The sequence below is a fragment of the Dreissena polymorpha genome, chromosome 2 (assembly GCF_020536995.1).
Source record: "Dreissena polymorpha isolate Duluth1 chromosome 2, UMN_Dpol_1.0, whole genome shotgun sequence".
Lineage (NCBI taxonomy): Eukaryota > Metazoa > Mollusca > Bivalvia > Myida > Dreissenidae > Dreissena > Dreissena polymorpha.
Genome location: NC_068356.1, coordinates 44,697,504 through 44,724,257, shown reverse-complemented (window position 1 = coordinate 44,724,257; position 26,754 = coordinate 44,697,504). Strand labels below are relative to the sequence as shown.

General features: G+C 36.0%; 1 protein-coding gene across 1 annotated transcript in view; it reads right to left on the bottom strand.

Annotated features, from left to right (window-relative positions):
• Positions 1–1,099: 1,099 nt before the first annotated feature.
• Positions 1,100–26,754, bottom strand: part of LOC127866866 (sacsin-like) — a 61,148-nt gene continuing 35,493 nt past the window's right edge. Inside the window, 4 exon segments of the mRNA XM_052407689.1 lie at positions 1,100–6,367; positions 8,577–8,702; positions 8,857–19,676; positions 20,403–21,950. Coding sequence (XP_052263649.1) covers positions 6,191–6,367; positions 8,577–8,702; positions 8,857–19,676; positions 20,403–21,950 — 12,671 coding nt within the window. The 3' untranslated portion in view covers positions 1,100–6,190.

Below are 26,754 nucleotides of genomic sequence, written 5' to 3'. Positions count from 1 at the left end.
GATTCATATCTCACTCGGCAGACAAATCATCTGAACGTATGCTCAGACCAACATTTCAAGAATATTGGACAATGAATGCGTCCTGAAAAGTGTTCAAAAGCTTTTTATTATAATTCGACCAAGGAACCTCGTTTTTACACCACCTGACCCAGTTACGAACGCGGTCGAGATTTAAAATGGGATAATATTGTGTCCATGTTTCGTAAAGATCTGGCAATATGGAATTTTGAGTGTTCACACGTTTTTTCTTTAATTTGATCAAGCGACCTTGTTTATGGCCCACGGAATTCAGTGTTAACTCGGCATAGATACAATCGAGAAACGTCTTTAATATTTAATAGTAACCTTTTTTTCATTATACCGTTTACAACTCTGCCGAATTGGGACACGTGTTAAGAAGTAAATATGAACATATTGAATGAAGATTGGGTGATAAAAGTGACATCGAAAGGTTCGCAAACCTTTTGTTTAATTTAATATAGAAACCTAGTTTTTGATCCTTTGGGAATCAGTTTCGAAATATCATAGGGACAATTAAATGTTCTGACAAAGTTTCATAAATATCGGATATGGAATGTTACCTCTAGCGTATCCGCAAGCATTTTCTTGTTTTCATCTAGTGACCAAATGTTTGACTCCTATTAACCCGGTTTCGAAATAGATAAGGATAGATATGCTTAAAACAATTGTTCCGACCAAGTTTCATGAAAATGAAGCAACACGTGTGACATATAGAGAACAAGTTTTCTTTAATATACCGACGTAGCTTTTGATCCCTTACGACCCAGATTCGAACTCCGTCTCTATATCTCTGGTAAAAATGTTCTAGGCACGATTCATAAAGTTGGACACTTACTAAAGCCATATGAGAAAGACGAAAACTGCCCTGCCAATAAGCGGCCATGTTTTTCAAAGAACCGGAAGCCGAGATATCATTTGGACACATGTTTGGATCAAGTTTAATGAAGATTTAGCAATAATGTGGCCACTGGAGTGTTCATAAGGCAAAAGCTGACGACGGACAAGGCACAAATGACGATCACAATCGCTCAACATTAGCACGTTGCGCTCATTTGAGCTTAGAAAGAAAACAATCAACACCGGTATTAATTTTATTCATAATGCAGCCAGAGAGTTGTAATTCTTTAACAATAGTTCCATAATTCGTCAAGTATGGAACATTTGTTTAATCTCTTCATTGACAAATTGGAATTAGTCCGTAAATAATAAAGATAAGAGTTTTTTAAACTGCACGTTGATTTACTATACGGTATCCATGTAGAAATATACAAAGCCTTCCACTAACTTAAAAAAAAAATAATGGACGTGGAAAAATTTTAATTTGTTCTAACTCTATAAATATTTTAGCACGAGTTTAAAATCTGTTGCACAGCGGATACTATCGTTGAAAAACCATCTATGAATATGGGGGTTGGCTTTGTGACTCTTAAAATGCCAATATCAGAAAAAAAGACAAATTAAAACAATTATTTATAATTCTGCAGCATTTAAACCACCTAACAACCATCTATCCATGTATGGAATTTGAAGTTAAAATCTTTAAATTAGTTATTGAGCAAATTATCGCACATGGAAAACTGTCATTATATTGTTTGGTACTGCACTCCGCTTAGCAACATTTCTGCAATTTTAAGTTTGCAGTCGAAAGCTTAAATGGTTTAAAGCCATGCTACTGATAAAATATAACGCTACACGGACAGACAAGCTGATTCCAGTAAACCATTATTACAATACATGTAAAACAATAATTATACTTATCTACACACACACAGATTAATTATAAATATGTTCAAATATGCAGCCTAATCATCATAACAAACAAAACATACATTAGTCTACACAAAGATCTAGAATACAAAGATCTAGAATATTCTAGGTCTTTGTCTTTGGTCTACATATATTTAAAGGTTTAAACACAGATCTAGAATACATTTATTCTAGGTCTTTGGTTTAAAGGTATGAACCCGAGCAATCTTATCGCAATTATACGTGATCATATCGAGTCATATATAATTATACATTTCGTTGTTTGATATTATTCCAGTTCCTTAATTGCTTGAATTGTAAACAAAATATGCTATTAAGAAAACTACAAGTCATCGTCGGAACTCACGTATACTCAATCCCTATGACTCTTGATTGGCCGCGGGAGATTTGGCTTGTTATAGTTATGAATATTAATGAGGCATCGCTGGTTTCCGTGTCTAATTCTGTAGGTAAATTCAACTAGTCAAACGACGCGTTTTCAAAACAGTTACAGTTAAGGCGGTGTTCCTTCTAAATATTTACATATATATCCGTGCGCTTTTTCATATTAACCTTTAGTCTCTAAATGTCGTTGCTTCCCAGACTTCATATCTAAACGTGAAGTAAAATTTCATTTGTTTGCTCATCAAAATTTATGAATTTTACCAGACGGTTCAATATATGCCGTGGTTCCGACGATGAAGTACTAGTATAATTTTGACAACAGTATTTCATATACGTGTATTCAAGCAAGAGGAGTCCTGGATATGATCAGCAAAACACAAAAGTCAGTTTTAAATCAATATACACAGAGTACATGTTCTTATTCGACAAGATTATCGACAAGGCAACTGTAATATCAATATAAAACATACAATCATAAGTTCAATTAATTTCACATCAATTTAATAAAATATAGTATGACAAATAAATCAGATATGAATAAACATATCAAAAAGTAAAATGATATGTTTGAAAACAAATTAAAACTTCTGTTCCATAAAATAATATAATAATGATAATTATTAAATGACTCCATATGGCAGATTTTTTTAAAATATTTTTTTCCGTCATTACCGTGTATAGACTGTTCTAATTACGTTTAAGAAATATGGTATTCATTGCTATATCGATTTCAACATATTAATCATGTCTAAACGACACGAGCTGGCCTTTACGTATTGAGTTTCCGTAAAATAAACAAACACTCATATTAAAGCCATATCGTAGTGGTGAACTGAAAATAAATTTCAATATTTTCCATTATACACAACTGCAAAACTATGACCAAAAATACATAACCCAGTAATCAATAACTTTGAAATTTATGAAAACAACAGCACGATTTCCCCCGTTTCAAATCCCGAGTTTTCTTATAATATTTGTTATAATGCAGACAGTAATGCGTGGACATACACATCATTTGAGCCTCGTTCTGAGAAAACTGGGCATAATGCATGTGCGTAAAGTCTCGTCCCAGATTAGAGTATGCAGTCCGCACAGCTTGGACAACACTTTCAGCTTTTATGGTATTTTTAGTTTCAAGGAAGTCCCTGTGCGGACTGCACAGGCTAAACAGGGATGACACTTTACGCACATGCATTAAGCCCAGTTTTCTCAGAACACGCATCATTTACATAATTATAACATTAACGTTAACTTGGTTAATGTTGAATGCGTAATTTCGATGCACGTAAATACGCTGGGTAGATCTAGCATTATGTAAATATAAATCAATGTCACCTAGATAGATTACACGCACCACATAAGTAGAAATATATTACTGACTTCACACACACAACTCAATGACCATTTTTTCGAGGCAAATTTTACCGAATGATACTATGTTGCAGTAAACTTTGACCCCCCCCCCCCCACACACACACTCAATATTTTTTGTGTGATAATCACTTATAAATGAAATAAACGTTATAAAGCATTTACATTACAGAAAATACGAAAACCTAAACAATCATTTTGGAAAAAGAACGCGGGCATTTCAAACATTGTACATTCGATGCTGATAATGATGAGTGAACTTATTTATTAATACAAAATAATACAATATAATAAACCCCGGGACACCGCAAAGAACATCGTCTTTTACCAATAAGAAAATGTAAACACAATATGAAAAAGCAAAAACTATTTACTACTTCTTCATTTATGTCAAACAACAAAATAAAAAAGCAGATACTGCGTAACAATAAAACTCACATTACAATCGAGTGTCATAATTGACCATAATGGCTTATTCCAGATAATTGTAACACGATGTTTCAATGCTATTTTCTATAAACCAAAAGCACGATAATATCATGATGGCTCGTGGTTTAGGTTTTCTAACCCTTCTAACCCTTGCTCAAGAAAGTTATCTTTATTCAACACTAACATGGTATTTTCTACGTCGATGTTGAACTACTTTATAAGCCTCTTTCCGGGCAAACTGGGCTTAATGCAGCCCGCACAGGCTTATCAGGGACGACGCTTTCCGCTTTAATTGAATTTTTCGTTTAAAGGAACTATCTTCAAAACGAAAATGTAGATTAGGCGGAGAGTGCCGTCCCTGATTAGCCCTGATTTGTAAGATATTTAATTTGGGTATTCAAATATATATTTAACGAATCAAATATAACACAATTGATGTGTAACAAATACGATTTCTTCGCATGCAACATGCAGATAACTAAAAATATAAGCTCAACATATATTCGGAATTCGGATTTTACCGAATAACATAATTATGTTGTAAAATTTAACTACATTTAATGATTTATTTACAAGTATACTCAACTTTAACCATACAATCAATACAAGCAGCCAATCAATAATACACGATATTCGCATTCTATCCTTTACACAGTAAAACTATTTTTTTAATGAAACTATATTAATCAAAGTGCACATAAGAGTACAGCTAAATCAAGTAATGCATTGCATATTTAAATTCATAATCATTTTCACACAAGTAACATCAACCTACATGAATTTTACATATAGTTATCAGGAACTCCGCGAGTCGGATATGTTGCCTAATTAACAATAGCTGAGGCGAAACTGAAAAATTACTCCAGTTCGAAATAAAACAAAAAGAAATAACTCAAGAAGAACGTGCTGCAGATTTTCATCTTTAAGCACTGCACTTCCGTATATTGAAATATATCTGCCGTTGAAGTTTTGTGTTGATGTCTAATAGTTTAATTTGTTAGGTGGAAGGTTCGCATTGACGACGACGACGACAAAAGACACACATATTACTCATTTTTGACAGACACAAAAAGGTATTTACAGCTAACATAGCTGATATTATAAATAAAAATGCATCAAATATAATGGACACAATATATCGAACAAACATTTATACAAACTAATAAGTTGCTACTGTATATCATAAAATACATATGTTATTTTCAAACTAAGTATTCGTTACACATCACATAAAAAGGCAATATTCACAGCCAACATAGTAGTCATTATCAATAATAAAACGTTATGTTTTTATAACAAACAAACAGTTTTAAAGACATATCATCTTAAGGTACATACACGAGGAATAATTGCTAATGTACATCAAAGAAAACTGTATTTACAACAGACAGAGTTGTCATTATACATCATACACATTATTTACATAAAAAATAGGATGCGTTGCACATGATTTACCACAATGTTGTCACGTGCGACATGAACATTTTAAACATAAACAAGTTTTCGCCGTAAAAAAATCAATAGACATGATAAAAGTAAAGTAAATTGTGTATTTACAACAGACACATTTCCTATTATTCATTAAAACGCCAAGAATATTTACAACAAACCGTAGTGATGAGATGATCAGAGTAAGACTTACTCACGTAGATGCACATATCTCCCAAATGTCTATGTGCTTGCTCAGATTGTATTTTCACATCACTTTGTGTGAGGATGAAATTATCAATTACATTATAGAATTTCACAAACTAAATATTAACTATATGTACAATACAGATTTCAGCATACATGTTATTTATCTTCTTAATTTATACGTTCGATCGAAAACGATGAACTTCAGCAAAAAAATATTCGATTTTATGCAATCTTTCAAAAAAATAATACTACTTCTGAAAGGGTCCGCAAAACCAAATATTATATTCTTTTTTAACAATAATTTTCCACGACTAGATTAAAATAGCTATCATTTAACATTTATTGTTGGTCGCGAAATATATTTATACTATCTTTTAAATTTAATGGAAATACAATTATAATAAACAGTTATTTAAAGGTATAACAAAACAGTTCACGATAAGGTAAAACTGGCGAAATTACTACACGTTGAACGTGTTATAAGCTCATGTTTTGGTCTATTGGTTCGAACAATTTAAAACTCTAAAGAAAATGCAAGTGTTCACGTTTGATCGGTCATGATTTAATAAATAACCAATCATAGTGATAAAGCATCCACCAAATCTAAAATCTTCTTTGCAGTTTCGAGAGCGAATTCAGCATCCTCTTTACTGAATACATCGGACGGAATATTGGAGCCGTCTACACAGTCAGGATAGCGAAGACGGAAACTCCCGTTATTGTGAATATTGAGGCGGACTTCCAACGACCTAGCCTAAAGAAAATAAGAACAACTAAAACTGATGTTAAAACTGTTTCGGTATTGCACTAATGAAGTTAAATACACAGTTATTTACAAGTATTTGACAAAATAAATCTTAAATCATTACTCAATGCGTATCTGTATATTCCTTTTGATTAATGTTTTATAACAATAATGTTCGGAATCATCTTTTCCTGCATCAGATTCGACAAAAATATCATTAATGGGAAACTTATTAAACTTTATTAAAGGAAAATTTAGAGCAATTTATATATAAACTAAACAAAGGTAGAGATATCAACGACACTAATACATCCCTTCCCGCTTTGAAACCGCACTATTTTATATTAGGTAATACTTATGTTTTTGTTCTGCGCAAAAACAATCTAGTATAATAAAATACATTTAAGTTATAAAATAAAGAACAAGGGGGCATAAGGGCCTTAGGTCGCTCACCTTAGACATGCAGAACCCAAACTGTTTTGTGCGGATTTTAGTTGTTTGGGTAATAACTTTTTACTCTATATGACAAATATTTGATATGATGCGATACAGTACAAGAACAAATCAAGTTTTTATTATATACATATAAATGCCAAGTAACCTCTTGGAAAGGGCCATTTTTGACCGCAGGTGCATGATAAGAATACACAAAGTAGAGGAACAACATACGATGTCGCACACCAAAAATGAAAACCCTTACCCTTGGGGTTTCATTTTCTATGAAACTCTATATAAATCATGTGACCCCGAGACGTGATTAGTTTGAAACCTGATATGTATCCAGCTTTTTTGTACCGCAGGGACATAATTTGAAAATACTTAGCAGAGGACCACTATACGACGTGACGAGCCAAATAAAAAACCTCTGTCGGATTTAGAGAAGCTAAGGAAAACAAATAATTAATTGGGCGAGGTCGATATAGAACCATGGGACATTATTTTAACAAACTTGTTATGGGCCCACATTTGATGTAACATACCAGATATTAAATCACTGACTCTGGTTTCAGAGAAATAAGATTTTAAAAACAATTTACTATTTATGTCAATATAAATATTGTGACCCCAGAAGCATGTTTTGAACTAGATTCGTAGAGAACCACCGTGTCACGTTACACTCCAAATAATGAATCCCTGACCCTTACGGTTTCAGAAGAGTTTTGATAGCCAGTTTCGACACAGGGGACGTGCTTTGAACAAGTTTAGCAGCGGACCACTTTAAGATGTGAAATGCCATATAAAAAACATCCAGACCTTGTGGTAAAACCATGAACACTAGGGCGAGGCCAATTTGAATCCAGCGGTAATATTTGAACTAACTTTGATAAAGGGCCATCCTTTAATGACGGTCTTGGTATTTCAAATACATAGCCTTTGTGGATTCAGAGAAGAACAAACGTGGTTGAGAAAAAAACATACACCAAAGAAGAAACCTCTTGTCTTTTTGGTTTTAGAGATTTTTTCAGTATATATACATATTAGCAAAACAAATATTCCCCACGCGGGGCCAATTTTTACCCCGCAGGAATTATTGGAGCATTTGTAGATGATCACGATACACTGTTACACTGGCCAAGTTTCATGAAATTGTTCTAAAAGATTACTTCTCGAGTGTAAACAAGGTTTCACAATATAAATATATTGAAAACTTCCCCGCACTTTTGCAACCATGTTTTACAACGTCTCGGAACCAGTTACGAACTCAGCCGAGATATAAATAGAACACATGTTCTTAAAATGTGTCTGAAGATTGCACTAAAATGTGACTTCTAGAGTGTTCACAGGGTTTCACTCAAGCCATATAAAGAAAACTGTCCCGCACCAGGATGCCATGTTTTTCAACGGACCCAAACCATTTTCGTGTTACATCATGATTGGATAAAAAAGTGACGTCAAAAGTATTAACATGATTAAACTATAGCCATGTAAAGAAAACTACACAGCCCCTTGGCCGCACTGTTTTTGAACTAACCGGAAACATTTTCAAACTCGGCCGTGATATCCTTAGAACAATTGTTCTGACCAAGTTCCATGAAGATAGGACAAACTGTGACTTTTTATATGATTTGACATAATGACCTCACATGACACAGTTTCACACGCGACAAACATAACTTCATATGTTTGGGACAACAGCATTTAGACGTTCGACAGACAAAGGACAAAAGTAATCATAAACGTTGGGCTCAGATGAGTTTAAACAACAGTATTGACCAACCTCAGCATCGATGAACTCATTCTCAAGACATCTGCACAGGTCAAGCAGACTATGACTTCGCAAAATACTATTCATTTTGTTTGCATTTTTCAGGAACCACGCTGCTTTGACTGCCTTTTCACACGACTGTTAAAAAATATTAAAATCAAACACCTCTCTTTAGTAGAAACTAACGTATGATCGGTAAGTGTGTTAATAGTAACCTTAAATCAAATTTTAAAAGAACACAGGCAACGACATCAAATACAGAAGCAAATGGTTGTGTAATATAATATCTTACTTGGTGAAAAATGTAGCATATCCAATTATATGTTTCCGGATGACTGCCTGTGCATCGCATTACTGCTTGTCCAGTGCGAAAATCTAATTTCGCTTGATTTAACCATCTACGATATTCCCCTGGGCTGCAAACTTCGCTATCTTTTGAACTGATATGCGCAAACTTACCCTTACGACATGACTGAATATAGACTCTGATATATTTGCGAAAGTCTTCCGCATAAACGTTGCCAATTTCTTCCACTTTTGAGAGAAAACGCACGAATCTCGAAGCGGCCATATCCGGTCGGGACACACCTGTATTCTCATCAAGAGGCTCAATATTCTCTTCGTTATTTTCAAGCCTTATAATTGATGTCAGGAGATAATTTATTGTCCTTCTGGCGTTAAATGTGTCAGTTTGACATTTTATTAGATGACAGTGCAGAAATAAGCGTCGCAATATTATCATCTTATCGGCATCAGCAAAACGTGCAAATGTTTCATTTAATAAAGCCCAAATTTGGTTACAAGTAAAATCAAAAGGTTTTTCTTCAAATACACCAGTGCTTGGACTATCAACTTCGTCACTTTGTTTGACAAATTTATACAGTCTAAAAATTGGCACCGTTATATTTCCAGACTGACGAGGCCCTACGTTGATGACATATTTGATACCCAATGTTGAGTTATCATCTGGATGAATAACATTCACAATATTGACATAAATATATAGTAAATCATCGTTGGTAGCATCATCGGTTTCTAGCTCTAGAACAGCAAAGTCATACTCGCGTTCATTAAAAGGCGAAATCGCTTGTATCAGGAATGGGTGAAACTTGTTATCAACATACGTTCCGGCGTTTGGAAAAGCGGCAAACGATTTGACGTTGGTGCAATCATATTTTCGAATTTTCTTCTGATCCAAAAACGTCCAAATAGCTTCCGGTTTGTCAACAAACTCTAACATGTTTTTCAAAAGCATAGATGAAGATGCCGAAAGCTTATCTTTGGTCATAATACGATCTTCTGTAACACGTGTTATCAATTCCATAACGCCGTCGCTTATTAGAGATTTTGTGTCTTGATCATTCCTTGTTTTAAAATAAAGACAAAGCTGTCCGTCTAAAACCAGGCTATTATAAGTCGATTTAGTTCGTAAAGGTTTGGGGACAAAGAAGTCCTTGTTTAAAAATCCTACGTTTTCATCTTTGTACACAACAATAGCCTGAAGATCAACTACCTCTTTAATGCAAGTATTTGAGAGTATATTGTTTAGACGTGTATCTAAATTAGGATCAAAATCATCCATTTGGTTCACTAATATTCTGCAGAAACCCTCAAGAAATTCAAATGATCGAAGGAACCTCTCAAAGTGCGCTACTTGTGTGCTTTTATTTTGAACCTCGCACATAGTTTCCAAAGACACACGCTCTTCTACATTTTCTGACAACAAACAAGGTTGCAGCTTTTTCGGAAACACTTGGAACGCGGTAACAGGATCAAGAACACTTATTTGTAATTCTCTGAAACCGAGAAACACATTGATTGATCGCCTTTTCTGTATATACTCACAATAAAAAGTGTTGTCGTCTATCACTAATTCATCTGAAGTACACATTTGGTTACATCTGTTCGGCAAATACAACCTGGACAGAAGTGTCATATCCTTTCGCTCGTTGTCTTCTTCATCAGTTGAATTCAGAATACATAATATTTTTCTTAATGCTTTTGCGGCTAGTTCTAATTCGTTTGGCGGTAACGGTGAGTTGGTATGTTTTGCACGAATCGCCTCCAGAACATAGGCATACTGTGTACAGGAGACGTCTCCTGATGACCCTAGTTTTTTGAACAATTCAAAATAACAGCTTAATTTTGGTGAGGCCTTATACAGATATGGCCTGATTTCATCGGATGTAGAAGATGAAACAAATACCATGGACGGTATCACCATCGCACTATCGCCAACTGAAATACATGGGGTATCTTTTAAGCGTTCTCGACAGCTTTCAATATGCCAATTTCGTAACTTAGAAAGGTATTCATACACATGTTTCATGTGACTTCTTTTGAGAGGGAATGTATTGCTGGTACACATTCGTTTTGCATGTACTATTACGTCATCTACAGTTGGCTTTGTCTTCATGTTCAACTGATTAATCGTTTCTTTATCAAAACAATGTTCGAAAAGTGGGACGGTTGACCAACAGATCTTCATATGTTTGGAATGACAAGAACCTTCTAAACACATAAATTGCGTTGGATCACCTAATGAAGAAACAATGCTTTGTAATGTACATGGCACATCGTATGGCACAACAAACTTTATTTTTTTAACTGTCTGAAGAACATTGTGATAGAATGGTAAATATTTTACCAAGATATTGGACTTTTCTTTTAAATCCTTTGTCAAACCTTTAGTTCCGTGATCTTCTAGTATTCTTGCATATCGTATTAGCATTTCACCCGTTGGCTTAATATTAAGCCCCAGTGTAATCATGAATGTTTTCCATTCCCTATCCATAAATTGTGGCGGTAGAAATGTGATGTCACTTGTTAAATCTGACATTGTTTGAAAGACAGGATGCCCTATGTCATATAGCTGCATCGCAGTGTAATCCTTTCCATTAATGAGTATGAAAGGTAGAGTTTTCATTTTATCAATAATACAATCTTGCCATAAGCTAATGCTGGAGCTGCTAAGAGTGAACATATCTTTTAAATATTTAATATGAGCCATCCAGTGATGTTTTTGCAGTTTGAACATGTGTGGAATGATTTTATCATTATATATTTGCAAGTGATCACACTCTTTCAAATCGAGAAAATAGTAAAGTTTTGACAGATCATCATTTCGTTTTAAAATGCGCATCTTTAAGTCACGTGATAAGTCGTTCAGACCATCAGTTGGAATCAGCTTTGAAATAACCAATATTTCATAATGCCCAAGAAGGGGACTTACAAAACTTCCGTCAATTGCTTCAAACAATCGAAGAGATTTCAGAAATGTTTTAGCATCATGACCTAATTTAGCAAGAATAGTTTCTTTATACTGCATGAAGTACAGTAATAATTTCGTAGCCTCCTCACTCGTCATGTCCAAACCTTCGAATCTGAATCGATTATCATACAAACATCGCAGTAAAACGTCAGGTTTCCTTTCAGATGCAATCATGTGAGATATTGTGACACGCACGTCTTTACAATTTCGAAATACGGATGCATCCAATGTCGGTATTTTGAGTTTTGAAAGTAACGGATGAATATCATCCATTTGTGGTTGTTCTAATAACATATGTGCTTTTTTGAATGGAATCAGCATAAACTTATTGCCTGATGCAGTATTTTCTATTGAAGGCAAGAAAGACCAATCCGAAATAATATCAAATGCTTGGAAGATTTGCACTTCATCATTACTGTTTTCCTCATGTTCACTACACACTTGCTTTTGTTGTAGAAAGCCGAACAGACGAGCGATAAATTCCGGTGTGAAACAGGATGTTTCAGCATTCTTCCACTCTATTGTAGATCCAGCTTTGTATACTGAAGGATCGTATGAAACTGGTAGCTGTTGAAGTAAGTCGTGTGTTGTATATTCTTTAAGGATTCTCTTTTCAAATAGTTTAGGTCTTTTCAGCAAGGATACTAAACGTCCGTGCAGAAACTGTTTTGAAGACGCAGGTACCAAGTCACAATACTCCGAACAAAAAAGAATATCTTTACCAAATACGTTAACGATCAAGTTGTTTGTTACACACAAAGGCAGTCCAAGCACGTCTTCGTCGAACGTTTTGCACCGTAGCATATATTTTAAAAGACTTTCAACGACTTGTATATTATTTAGCACGGTTACCCCCAAATGGCAGTCACGTTCAGTTAAACTGTCTTTGATAATTTGCATAACAACAATGGGTTTAGTGTAAACAACTGACGATTGACGAGCTTGTTTTATTCTCGTAATGACATCCAGAGGGGTCTCAGTTATTATTATTCCCAAGTTTTTCAACACGTTTTCGATGTTAATTGCATCTTCCAAGGCATTATATTTATAGAGAGAATTTACTAAACCACCACCGTTTATCGACTTTTTGTCTGTTGCCAAATGTATCCAACTAATGCTAACGGAATCATTATCTCTGTCCCGCACTGATTGTTCATTCGAAATTTTCGCAACAAATGGAAAAACCTTCCACAACTGCCGTATCATGATTGCATACAGTTTTTCTACAAATCCTTTCCAATAAGAGTCTGTTGTGTCATGCACGCTTGGAAAATAAGAGAAATACATTCCTAAGTATTTTTTTCTGATTGAATCTTCTTGCTGATTTGGCATGTTATTGTTTATCAAGTAATGTTGAAGAAATAATAATGCTTTACGAATACATTCTGTGACAACACCATGTAAAAGAAATTCATTCCATTGTTTTCGATATCCTTGTTCATCTCTCCACAAACCTCGACGTCCTCTGTCTACCGCAAAATTGCCATTGACATGAAACGGGAGCCCAGTTGTGCCAGTTAACGGCAGAAAACAGTAAGGCTTTCCTTTGCAACATGAATGTTGGTGTCCATTCTCAAACTCTTCGGACTTTAGCTCTGTTGCAAACACCGGTAATTTTAAAGAGACACCGCCTAAAGACATGATGTTGTTATCATCATAGTCAATTTGCGATATCATTTTTTTAATTAAATCCTCATCGTTGCTTCCAAATTTATATACCACAAGCCATGTTTCATTCTCTCCGTTAGAATCGCGTAAATTCATTTGGTATGTGACAGGTTCTCGTTCACTGCGCAAAGCAACCATTTTTTTATCCAAAGAACATACTTCTTTGATATGCTGAAAAAATTGAGCGCGTTTATTTGTGTCATTTTCAGAAAGTTCTGATTCAACCGAATAAAGTTCGGTGTACTTTCCTTGTTCATATTGCAAAACTTTGATCTTCCTTAAATTTTTTACAAAGTGTAAGTTTTCATGCATATTCAAAATAAACGAGTCCAAAATATTGTCAACATCTCTTTCTGACATAAAATTAGCACTGATTTCTGAAGGTTCGCTTCTTAGAGGAAACCTAAACATTGTCCCACAATCACTTAGAATATGCGGATAACCTAAGGTACTGTCAGGAAAATCCTCCAACAAGTCTTCAACATTGTATCGAATACCAGGTTCTCCTTCTGATATTTCGCTAATCGACTTCAGCAATGGATCAAACATGCATACCTGACCCAGCTGTCCCAAGCCTGGTCCTTTAGTTAGGAACGATGGCATATCGGTAATATGATAGACGGCATTAAAACCAACGCCAAATTTACCGGTTTTAAATGAATTATCTGTTTTACTACCGATTCCAAGGTTTTTGATCCCTTCAAAATCTTTTTCAGTAAATGATTTATTGTTATATACGCATAGTGCTGGCTGAAGTCTGTCTCCGTTTTCAACTGACCGTACGATATATTTTTGTTCATAGTATTTTATGAAATGGATTTCACTTGCGCCCGCATCATCAGAATTTTGTATGAGCTCCTTCATGATACTGTCGTCACAAGGATAATCTTTTAAAAGTCCTCTTAATCTTGTTGTTAATTTCTCATGTTGACCGAAGGGAATAACTTTGGTCTTCTGTTTGATAAGTTGTATTCTTTTTGACCGTACACCGACAGCTTTTGCAACCCTAGGTGGAATGCCCTCATTCAATAATCTCAATGGTGTCCTTGACGAAAATTCATTATCTTCCAATGCTAATGCATATGTTGGGAACAGATTTCCTTCCTTATCAGGAGCAATAATGACTTCCTTAAACAATGATAATTCTTCGTACGTAATATTTTGTTGTCGCATACACCATTCTAAATTAATTAAAAGATCAATTACATTATCGATATTGGAGTTAAAACAGTCCTCTTTATAAAGTTGAAACTTGACTTGCAAAACACTAATGATGTCATCCACGAAGAAACTTTCTTTAAGCCTAAACTTTTCAAATATTCTTAAATGTTCAGGGATGGTGTTTGCAGGCAATTCAAACAAATCAGGCGTGCACGTTTTTTTCATTCTCTTTGCCACCTTGAAAAGGGGAACCACATCACTACCCACGTCAATAATAGGCGTCGTCATTAATGAATCGAACTTCTTTATATGTATCTGAAATTCGCTTGTCGTCATGTTGATTGACAACTTGTCTAACGCTGAATAAAGGGTGCTCAATGTTCTTTTGGTTTCAATGAGATTATCATGTCGATTTTCAATTAATTTATTTCCTATGACAGAAAGTTGTTCTAGTAACATATCTAATGTAAAATGCATTTCGTTACACACGCCTAGTTTTTCGTAAACATTTGAAAAAACGGAATGGTTCTCGTCAAGTATATGACGCACAGAACCAACGCATCGTAAACAATTCATCCTGAACATCGAGATCGGTTTGCCTAGCATTAGCGGTTCTATTACATTACTTTCAAACGCAGAGCACATATTGTTTTCAAAACATAGTATGTCATTTATTGTTTCCGCGGAATGCCATGTGAACGCCCAGTCGCTTGGCTGTGCTAAAACAGGAAGAAATGAAACATTTTTTACTTCATCTAATACTTCAATATCGACTTCTGTATTCGCCAAATATTTCAATAAAACCCTGAGTCTTTCTTTCGCACAGTGGTTGCAGTCAACTGCAATTCTTTCTATGGATTTACACCTATCGATAAGCAATGTTGATGACAAAACATCAGACATCATTCCCAGTTCAACAAGTCTTGCCAAAACCTTTTTGTCTCGCAGTGCGCACGATTCTGAGATAAACCGTTCATCTGAATCTGAAAAGAGCTGCGCCAAGTTTGACGATGGATGAACCAGGTCTTTTACCATTCGTAATGTTCCATGCGGTGCTGTTCTTATACAACAAGTCGTTTGTAAACATGTGGAAATTGCGTCGTCTTCCAACATTATAGCGCATCGAAGAAACCTACTGTACTCCATATAATTGTCAGCCCAATACTCTTTATTTACGTTTTTTAAGAAATGAAGCAGTATTTCTTTCATTTGAATAAATGCTCCTTCTATATACAGCTGTCTATCTGTATTAAAATATCTGAGGTTGTTTGCGATGAAGTCTGGAACATTTACGGTAGCTTTTTTGTCGTCTATTGGAACATGCGTTATGAACTGTAAGACCGCATATCCAATGTCTGGGTCCTTTAAGACAACTGGATCAATTATTGATATTTCATCAAACGAAAGAAACCCATCATTACCTTTGAATATTTTAGGATTGGGATTCGAGTTAACCACTGTTCTGTAAAAATGGGACACCAAAGATTTGACCGATTCAGGTATAGTCTCATTGGGCCTATTGGGCCACAACACGTAAGGGTATTTTGAACTTGAGTTAGTTTCATATATATGTTTCAAGAGAGCTCTTACTAAAGAGAATTGAAATAACACTATATTCCAATTACTTTGTTTGGATTGATGACCATCGCTCTGGTCATCTTCCGTCGTCAGGGTTAACATTCTACGGTCGGATGAAACATGAAAGCAGCCGTTTATATGGAAAGGCAATCCCGTCACTATCGGTAATGGTAAAAAACAAAATACATGACCCGTGATGTAAGTTCCGGAATGTACGACACTGAAATCCTGCGGAGTAATATCATCTGTGCTTATGCACGGTGTGGCAATAGCGACAAGAGGAGGGGAAACTATTTCATCGTCCTTATTGGCGCTGTTCATGAACCATGTAATTAACCAAGTGGCGTCTGAGCATTGTAGAGATTTATGTGGGAACAATGTATTGCCATTTTGAAACGTTTGTTGAATCCGAACATCATGCATCTCTGCTAATTCTTGACCATCTTTGTTTTTATTCTCTTTCGCAGCACGTCGCAAAATACTGTAAGTCACTTCTGAAAACATTGCCATATCACGCTTGAAAACATCCTTGTGGATTTCATATATTTCTTGTATTTCCCCGACTGAAGCTCCTTCTTCAACATACAAAATTTTGATGGTAGATACCGTCTGAGTAAACAACAACAGCATGTCGGCATTCCGAATAAGTAAGTCTAGCAAATCTACTACATTTTGATGTTTATACACTTTATTTGAAATATCACTTTCATCCGATTGTTTCGATGTTCTTAACGGAAAGCGAAACAACGTACCCGAAAACGGTGTAAATGGATCTTTGGTGACGTTACAACCAAATAAGCCTTCAAATGGTTTAAACTGATCAACATGTCTTTTCACCAAGGCTCGCTTTGACAGGGGTATCTTTTTCCCTCGTGGTGATTTGTTGTTTAGATCATCTTCTAAATATTTCTCATGAGGATCAAACATTATCATGTGGTTTCCGGATATAAAACTAGGGAGATCTGTTAAATTGTAAACAGACGTGAATCCTAGACCAAACTTGCCGATTGTTGACGTGTCACTCCTTTTAAGAGATTCGTTGAATTGTTTGATATTGGTGAAATCCTTCTCCGAAAATACTTGGTCATTGTAGCACCACAGAGCTTCGCCTTGAAAATCGGCCAAATGTTTGCTTATTAATCGTTTTCGAAATTCCAAGTGTTTCCTTTTGTCATATACAAAACACAATTGTGTAGCACCAGCATCGTCCGCGTTTTGAAGGAGCTCTTTTGCAACTGAAATACCATCTGTATATCCTTCATCTAAAAGTGTTTTTAAACGCCTTGTAAACTTTTCTTGTTGCCCCCATTCCTCAATATTGTCTGCATCCATAAGAGTACGACGATTAAAAGACGGTATGCCTAACTTGTTTGCAATTTCGTATGAAATGTCTGAATGAACAAGACTTATGCTAGAGTCGTATATACCGGCTTCAGTATCCTCGCAAGTATCATCATCATAGAAACACTTTGATAACGGTGCAAATTCTATAGCGGTTTCATTGTCTGACTCAATAAGAACTATTACATGTTTATTCATCCACTCCTTATCTAGATTTTTGTCAGCCAGTCGTTTTAGCACCTGCAAAGAAATCTTAAAATCCGAACTGGTTTCAAGGGGAGTGACCATTGCAGTTTGGTACTTTTTCTGAATATAACTTAATACACTTGCTAGAACGTATTCATCCTGGCAATCAGGACAACCTAACTGACGAAAAAAGGTTTCTAACGACAAAAGGTTTTCAGGTAAAAAATAAAAGTATGGTTTTAACTGGAGATCATTCATATTGCTATGTACTACCACGTTAGATGGGGTTATAAATGTTTCATCTGTCCAAACCAAAGCATTGCAAACAATTGACTCTTTAACACTTTCTGTAAAATTATTTTCTAGAAATTCATACACAGCTTTGATTATGGGCGCAAAATTAATTCTCTCAGTGGGTGTGATGCGACAGTGTTTGATATTTTTGAGATGACGCAACACAGCTTTTGAAGGTGGCGGATCATTCCAATCGTAATACGAACTCAGTTCCGGTGATAATAAATCACAAAGAGGTAAAGAAGTCGAAACAATCTGCCAGTATTTTTTCAAATTTTTCATTTGTTTCGGTGGGCACACGGCGCAGCCATTTGAAAACCATTTTAGGTCACGAGGAAACACCTGAGATATGATATCATCAGTTTTAGGAGAATAGAACACAAAGCAGGATAGTTCCCCAATTAGCTGCCCTAATGCTCCACTTGATCTACATGTTCGGTTTAGAAAATGTGGATTTTGTTTAAGAAAGGTTTGTAATGCCATTGCTTTATCAACTATTTCAGTTGTTTTATTTTTGTCAATGTGTTTAGCAACATCGTACACATCATCGGGTGTAATATCAATAACTCCTTTCATTCCTAATATTAAGAGCTGTGGATGAAACGCTTCCCACTGATCAAAATGCTTAGGAAATCTATCATTTTCGTCAGCAAACAATTTACAAAGAAACCGATCTGAAGGGTCAAACACTTCAGTTATCTTTACTTCTTCATTTGCATCATTTAAAATGAATGGAAGTTTTCTTACAATATCGCGGAGACGTTCAAAACTTTCAAAGTGTTTTAGAAAGAACGTTAAAACACGTAATTTTTCAGTTGCATCACATAAATTTTGTAATTTCCTTTCCATGAATTCAGCTGCCGATAGCTTTTTAAGACCAAGTTTCGAAACAGCATGCTCCTCTAGATCTTTTACGACAACACATTTTACAGGAAATATTACTACTGCTGGAAAGCATTTGTCATTTTCATGTATGTAATATGTTATGCTTTGTACGTTGACACGCTTTGAGCTCAGAGCTGTTGTTTCAATTAATCTAAATATATTCAATCTAGACAACAGTTCCGTTGTATTACCGGGATAAAACGGACATTGCGCAAGGAAAGCAATAAATCCATTGATGTTAGACTCTGTAACTCCGGCATTAAATTTGTCAATTAAAGTTTGGTCTATGCAATTTGACTGCTTTTCAAGAAGAGTTAATATATATTGCTGAGATGGAATCCCAATAAAATCTTTTACAATTTCAAATGATATCCAGCTTGGTAATTCTGGTATTACGGTAATCCCAAGCAACTTCAAACAACATTCCAGATCGCTACTTAGTGTTATCTCCTCGTCATGTGCTTTCAAAAGTAAAGGCTTTTGTAATTCAACAAGCTGAATTTTGCCTAACGATTGAAATGTCCCACTTAATAAGATGGGAAATAAAGGCTGATCGGCAAAATGTCGGATGTCTCGTCCTCTTATAGCGTTCCACACAGATGTCAGCCACTGCGTTGACAGTGTCGACTTTGTGTCAATTATGCGGGTGGAGCCAAGATGAGTTTCTTGTATTTCTATCAGCATTGTTTTCATGTCTTCGTCGTTCAGTATTGTCACGTCGAAATAATCTACAAAATGTATTCATACCATGTGATGTCTTACTGAATATGCATAATAATGTATCTATATACCGTGACATCAATACGGCTTTATGACTATTGGGTACAATCGCGTTTTATGGGCAGTGGTAATGAAAGTACTGTGGAAAATGTGTTGCAATATGCTTTAATTTACTATGATTTGATTTGAAGAAACCAAGCTTTTACTATTAATTCTAGCCAGGAATAAAATTATTTTCGTGTTTGCCATATAACTTGATGATAATTGCAGATATACGTCATGTTGTTGTAAGTTGAAATGATCCCACAAGAGATTACATATCTATGTAATTCAATCATGACCGTGCTTTAGCTTTAATCTGAATATAATGTCATATCAAGTGCTGTAGAATTGAAATGTCAGGAAACAGCCATTGTATATGGACAATACGACTGTCTTTCATTTAATTGCCAGACGATATGTTCATGTTAACAAGCTACTATGCGCTGAACAAACGAAACAAATGGAGATTTATTTGTTATACCTAAAAGACTTGATGGTCATTCTTTCGCATGTCAACAACATGACATACATCTGCAAATATAATCAAATTAACGTGTAAAGAATCTCATCGACATTAAACGTGCAATAAGACTTTATTCTGTTAACATTTTAAAATCAGTTAACATACGCATGAATCATAACCCAATACGGTACGGTAGTTATGTTACGAATACAGACCAAATTGTACTTACGCTGATCGAAAATCCAGTCTAGTGCTTTGGCTGTTGACGAATCGGATTTCATTGTTGGGTCTACAAATCGATTTTCAAGTCCAGGAAACATTTTAAGTTCTTCTTCTGTCACAATGTATAGTGGCTTAATTCTGTCAAATTGTTTCCATTTTCCTGATGCTAATTTCAATAATTTTAAACCATCTAATTGTTTAATGTCTCGCATGTCACTCGTGAGATAGGCTAGAAGAGCAAATTTCTTGTCATCATCTAAATTTATATAGCTTTTCGAATTGTGCAAGAGTTCAATAATTTTTGTGGTTGATATATCAACAACATGGTTAGGAAATATTGCCCTTAAAGTATTTAAAACACCTTCTGGAGCATCAACAGGGCTTAGCCCGATGTCACCAATGACTCTCCGAAGCACATGTTTCAAATGTTTGTATGCGGTGGGCAACGCATTAAATGATGTAAACGTTGCTTCTGATAATTGTATCCATTTACCGGTATACTGACAGAAAACAAGAGATTTGTTCTCTCTGCTTCCTATTGCAGCGTCAACAAACATTCTCCAGTTTTTGTCATTCACCGATTGAATGTCTGGTATGATGTCGTAAACAGACTTGACACTGTCTAGGGTATTTAAACGAGACACTGAACTTTCAATTGCTTTTTCGTACAACAAATTAAATGCTAATTTTAAAGCTTCTTCCAACATTTTTTCATTCCAAAGTATATCATCGTTAACATATTTGTGGTTTTGATCATCAGTTGCCCATTTAATATGGTGACGGTTTTGACTTAAAGCAAAATGCCCATTGACGTGAAAAGGAAGTCCTGTCAACTTTGATCCTTCCTTAGGAAGTGGAAGAAAACAAAAAACATGGCCATCGATTCGCTCAGCTTGATGTAAAGGTATTGCCATACCAACAAACGGACTTAGTCCGATTTGCTTGCTTTGAATCAGTCTTTTAAATTCGTTTGACGCCGAATCACCGATAATACAGTTGACAACCAACCATTCTGAAACTTGAATACAGTTTGTACTCGCTATATTTGTTTCAATTTTCATTTCATAGGAACTAGTAAGGTCTTTGTCTGAATTACCCATTTGCTTAAATTCGGATAACAGTTTGTCGCGCTCATTCTTGACTTGCGTTGCATTTTCTATACTAACATCGGCAAACAGCTCATTCTGTGTTGTAGGTGACGTGATTTCTAAACGAATGGTGGTAAGATGCTTTAGGAAAAGTAAAATACTTGACGCCTCTGACTGAACGCTTTTAAATAAATGCATAACCTTTTCAGAGTCGTACAGATTGTCAGAAAGTTCGGATTCTTTTTCTCGCAGTGGAAACCAAAACAGTGTACCTTTAAAATGACCGGATTGTATGAATGAAATCTCGTCTACTCCAAATTTATTGTCGAATGCTTCGAAAAAGTCAAATGGATCTATGCCTTCAATTTCATCTAGCTATTTAATCAGAACGCTAGCATTGACTTTATTTGCATCTTGTTGAGGATCCATGAGAATAATTCTGTCACCACTAATTATACAAGGATGATCTGAAAATGTTTAAAATGATATAAATATATGTATACATATGCAGCAATTAGTATCAGTAATCTGTTAAGTATGGTATAGTTTATCTGCAAAAAAAAGAAAAAATACATTTATTGAACATTAATTAACATGAACGTGACAGGTCATGTAAAATTTTCTTTTTTAAGCTCCACTGGCCAGAGGCCAGCGGGGCTTATGTCATGGTCCTGTGTCCGTCGTGCGTGCGTGCGTTAACATTTTCTTTAAACATCTTCTTCTCCTAAACTACTGGTCCAATTCTGATGAAATTTCTCAGGAATGTTCCTAGGGTTAACCTCTTTCAAATTTATTCAAATTATGCTCCTGGGGTCAAATTTAACCCTGCCCCGGGGGGTCAAAAATTGAAAATTTGCTTATATAAGGCCTATTTTGTGAAAACTTAAAAAATCTTCTCGTCCATAACCATTTGGCCTAGGGCTACCAAATTTGGCATGTAGTGACAACTTATAGTCCTCTACCAAGTTTCTTCAAAATATGCTCCAGGGGTCAAATTTGACCCTGCCCCGGGCGGTCAAAAAATTGAAAATTTGCTTATATAAGGCCTATTTTGTGAAAACTTTAGAAATCTTCTTATCAATAACCATTGGGCCTAGGGCTACCAAATTTGGTATGTAGTGACATCTTATAGTCCTCTATCAAGTTCTTCCAATTATGCCCCTGGAGTCAAATTTGACCCTGCCCCGGGGGGGGGGGGGTAAAAAAATTGAAACTTTGCTTATATAAGGCCTATTTTGTGAAAACTTTAAAAAATCTTCTCTTCCATAAGCATTGGGCCTAGGGCTACCAAATTTAGTTTATAGTGACATCTTATAGTTCTCAACCAAGTTTCTCCAAATTATGCCCCTGGGGTCAAATTTGACCCTGCCCCAGGGGGTCAAAAAATTGAAAATTTGCTTATATAAGGCCTGTTTTGTGCAAACTTTAAAAATCTTTCTGTCCATAACCGTTTGGCATAGGGCTACCAAATTTGGTATGTAATGACATCTAATAGTCCTCTACCAAGTTTGTTCAAATTAAGCCCCTGGGATCAAATTTGACCGTTCCCCAGGGGTCACAAAATTGAACATAATGCTTATATTTGGCCCATTTTGTGCAAACTTTAAAAATCGTCTTGTCCATAACTATTGGGCCTATTTCTACCAAATCCGGTATGTAGTGACATCTAATAGGTCTCTACTTAGTTAATTCAATTTATGCCCCTGGAGACAAATTTGACCCTGCCCCGGGAGTCACAAAAATTAACATATGCTTAAATAAGGCCTATTTTGTGCAAACTTTAAAAATCTTCTTGTTCATAATTATAGAGCCTAGAGCTACTAAATTTGGTATGTAGTGATATCTAATAGTCCTCTACCAAATTTGTTCATGACTCGCAGATGAACCCCTATTGATTTTCAGGTCACTAGGTCAAAGGTCAAGGTGACCCGAAATAGTAAAATGGTTTCCGGATGATAACTCAAGAACGCTTATGCCTAGGATCATAAAACTTCATAGGTACATTGATCATGACTCGCAGATGACTCCTATTGATTTTCAGGTCACTAGGTCGTAGGTCAAGGTCACGGTGACCCGAAATAGTAAAATGGTTTCCGGATGATAACTCAAGAACGCTTATGCCTAGGATCATGAAACTTCATAGGTACATTGATCATGACTCTCAGATGACCCCTATTGATTTTTAGGTCACTAGGTCAAAGGTCAAGGTCACGGTGACCCGAAATAGTAAAATGGTTTCTGGATGATAACTGAAGAACGCGTTTGCCTAGGATCATGAAACTTCATAGGTACATTGATCATGACTCGCAGATGACCCCTATTGATTTTTAGGTCACTAGGTCAAAGGTCAAGGTCACGGTGACTCAATTTAGAAAAATGGTTTCCGGATGATAACTCAAGAAGGCTTACGCCTAGGATCATGAAACTTCATAGGTACATTGGTCATGACTCGCAGATGACCCTTTTGACGTTCAGGTCACTAGGTCAAAGGTCAAGGTCACGATGACTTTACACAGTAAAATGGTTTCCGGATGATACCTCAAGAAAGCTAATACGCCTAGGATCATGAAACTTCATAGGTACATTGATCATGACTCGCAGATGACCCCTATTGATTTTTAGGTCACTAGGTCAAAGGTCAAGGTCACAGTGCCCAAAAACGTATTCGCACAATGGCTGCCACTAAAACTGACAGTCCATATGGGGGGCATGCATGTTTTACAAACAGCCCATGTTATATTTTGAGATGATTCTTTACAAAGAAAGATGCTACTATTGTATTTGTTATAAATGTGTGAAAGGCTCTTATGAAGGAACCAGAGATTAGTAACCCTTTACCAAACACTTACAGGATTTTACAGGTTTGTAGCTGACGACTTTATAAATAGTTGTGATAAAAGGAGAAATAGCTCAAGATGAGCAATATCTCCTTTTATCACAATTATTTCTACCCTACCTATTCATTTCCTTCAGATTCCATTACAATTTAATTGTCGTCTGCAACCTCTTTCAAATTAGGGAAAGTCCAAAATGTGTCGTTTGGTAAAGGGTTAAGGCATTTTGATCCATATGGGTCTTGTGAATTTGTTTCAAATCAACTGCGTAGATTTGATCTTCAGCATCTAAGAATATGTGAAATAGAAAGAACGACAATATCTTGTGGATAGATAAATGTACCTACGTTATAAGCAAAGGACCTGTGCAACAATTCCCGGGCTTTTTAGTCTGTTAAGTTAACACGGTTGTAACTTTTTCCATATATAAAAATGCTCACCCTTCCAACTTTAAGCGCCCAGTGGGACGAGGGATAGAAAGAGAAAGTCACATGCTTGAGTACATTTCAACCCATGCGCATTGCACGTTTTTTTCTCATAAAAAACAGTGGAGCGATACAGGGCCATCATGGCCCTCTTGTTAGCACAACTAAGCACAACCTAAAAATGGTAAGCTATTGAAACAAGTGTTCCGCGGTCGGAGACATATGTCCCTCAAAACAGAGCTTTAAACTAGTGACCCCAATTTCAATAGGGGTCATCTACTGTCCAAGACCAATGCGCATGTGAAGTATCAAGCCAATCAGTTAATTCGTTCATGAGTTATTGATCGGAAACAATTTTAACACTTATTGAGACAGTGACCTTGAGCTTTGACCTAGTGACCCCAATTTTGATAGGGTCATCTACAGTCCAAGGCCAATGCGCATGGAAAGTATCAAGCCCATCGGTCGATTTGTTGACGAGTTATTGATCAGAAACGCTTTTTCCACTGATTGTGCCAGTGACTTTGACCTTTGACCTAGTGACCCCAGTTTCAATAGGGGTCATCTACTGTTCAAAGCCAATTCACATGGTAAGTATCAGGCCAATCGGTGAATCAGTGGACAAGTTATTGATCGGAACGATTGTACTCTTAATGTGTATCAGTGATCTTGACCTTTGACCTAGGGACCCGTATTTCAATAGGGGTAATCTACTGTCCAAGGCTAACACACATGTGAAGTATCAAGCCAATCGGTCGATTGGTTGATAAGTTATTGATCGGAAACGATTTTCACACTTCGTGTGATAGTGACCTTGACCTTTGACCTCAATTTCAATAGAGGTCATCTAATTTCAAGGCCAATGCACACGTGAAGTATCAAGCCAATCGGTCAATTCGTTGACGAGTTACTGATCGGTAACGATTTTCACATTTAGTGTGATAGTGACCTTGACCTTTGACCTAGTGACCCCAATTTCAATAGGGGTCATCTACTGTCTAAGGCAAATGCTGATGGGAAGTATCACGCCAATCGGTGAATCAGTTGACGATTTATTGATCGAAAACGAGAGTACTCTTAATGTGTATCAGTGACCTTGACCTTTAAAATAGTGACCCCAATTTCAATAGGGGTCATCTACTGTCCAAGGCCAATACACATGTAGGGTATCAAACCGATCGGTCGATTGGTTGATAAATTATTGATCGGAAACGATTTTCACACTTAGTGTGATATTGGCCTTGACCTTTGACCTCAATTGAAATAGGGGTCATTTACTGTCCAAGGCCAATGCACATATTAGTTATCAGGCTGATCGGTCAATTCGTTGACGAGTTTTTGATCGGAAACGATTTTCACTTAGTATGATAGTGACCTTGACCTTTGACCTAGTGAAACAAATTTTAATAGGGTTCATCTACTGTCCAAGGCCAATGCACATGTGAAGTATAAAGCCAATCGGTCAATTCGTTGATGAGTTATTGATCGGAAACGATTTCTTACTAAGTGTGATAACGACCTTGACCTTTGACCTAGTGACCCCAATATTAATAGGGTCATTTACTGTCTAAGGCCAATGCACATGTGAAGTATCAAGCCAATCGGTCGATTCGTTGATGAGTTATTGATCGGAAACGATTTTCACATTTAGCGTGATAGTGACCTTGACCTTTGACCTAGTGACAACAATTTTATAAGGGGGCATATACTGTCCAAGGCCAATACACATGTGAAGTATCAAGCCAATCGGTGAATCAGTTGACGAGTTATTGATCGGAAACGAGTGTACTCTTAATGTGCATCAGTGACCTTGACCTTTGACCTAATGACCCCAAATTCAATAGGTGTAATCTACTGTCTAAGGCCAATGCACATGTGAAGTATCAAGCCAATCAGTCAATTCGTTGACGAGTTATTGATCGAAAACGATTTCTTACAAAGTGTGATGATGACCTTGACCTTTGACCTTGTGACCCCAAGTTCAATAGAAGTTATCAACTGTCCTAGGCCAA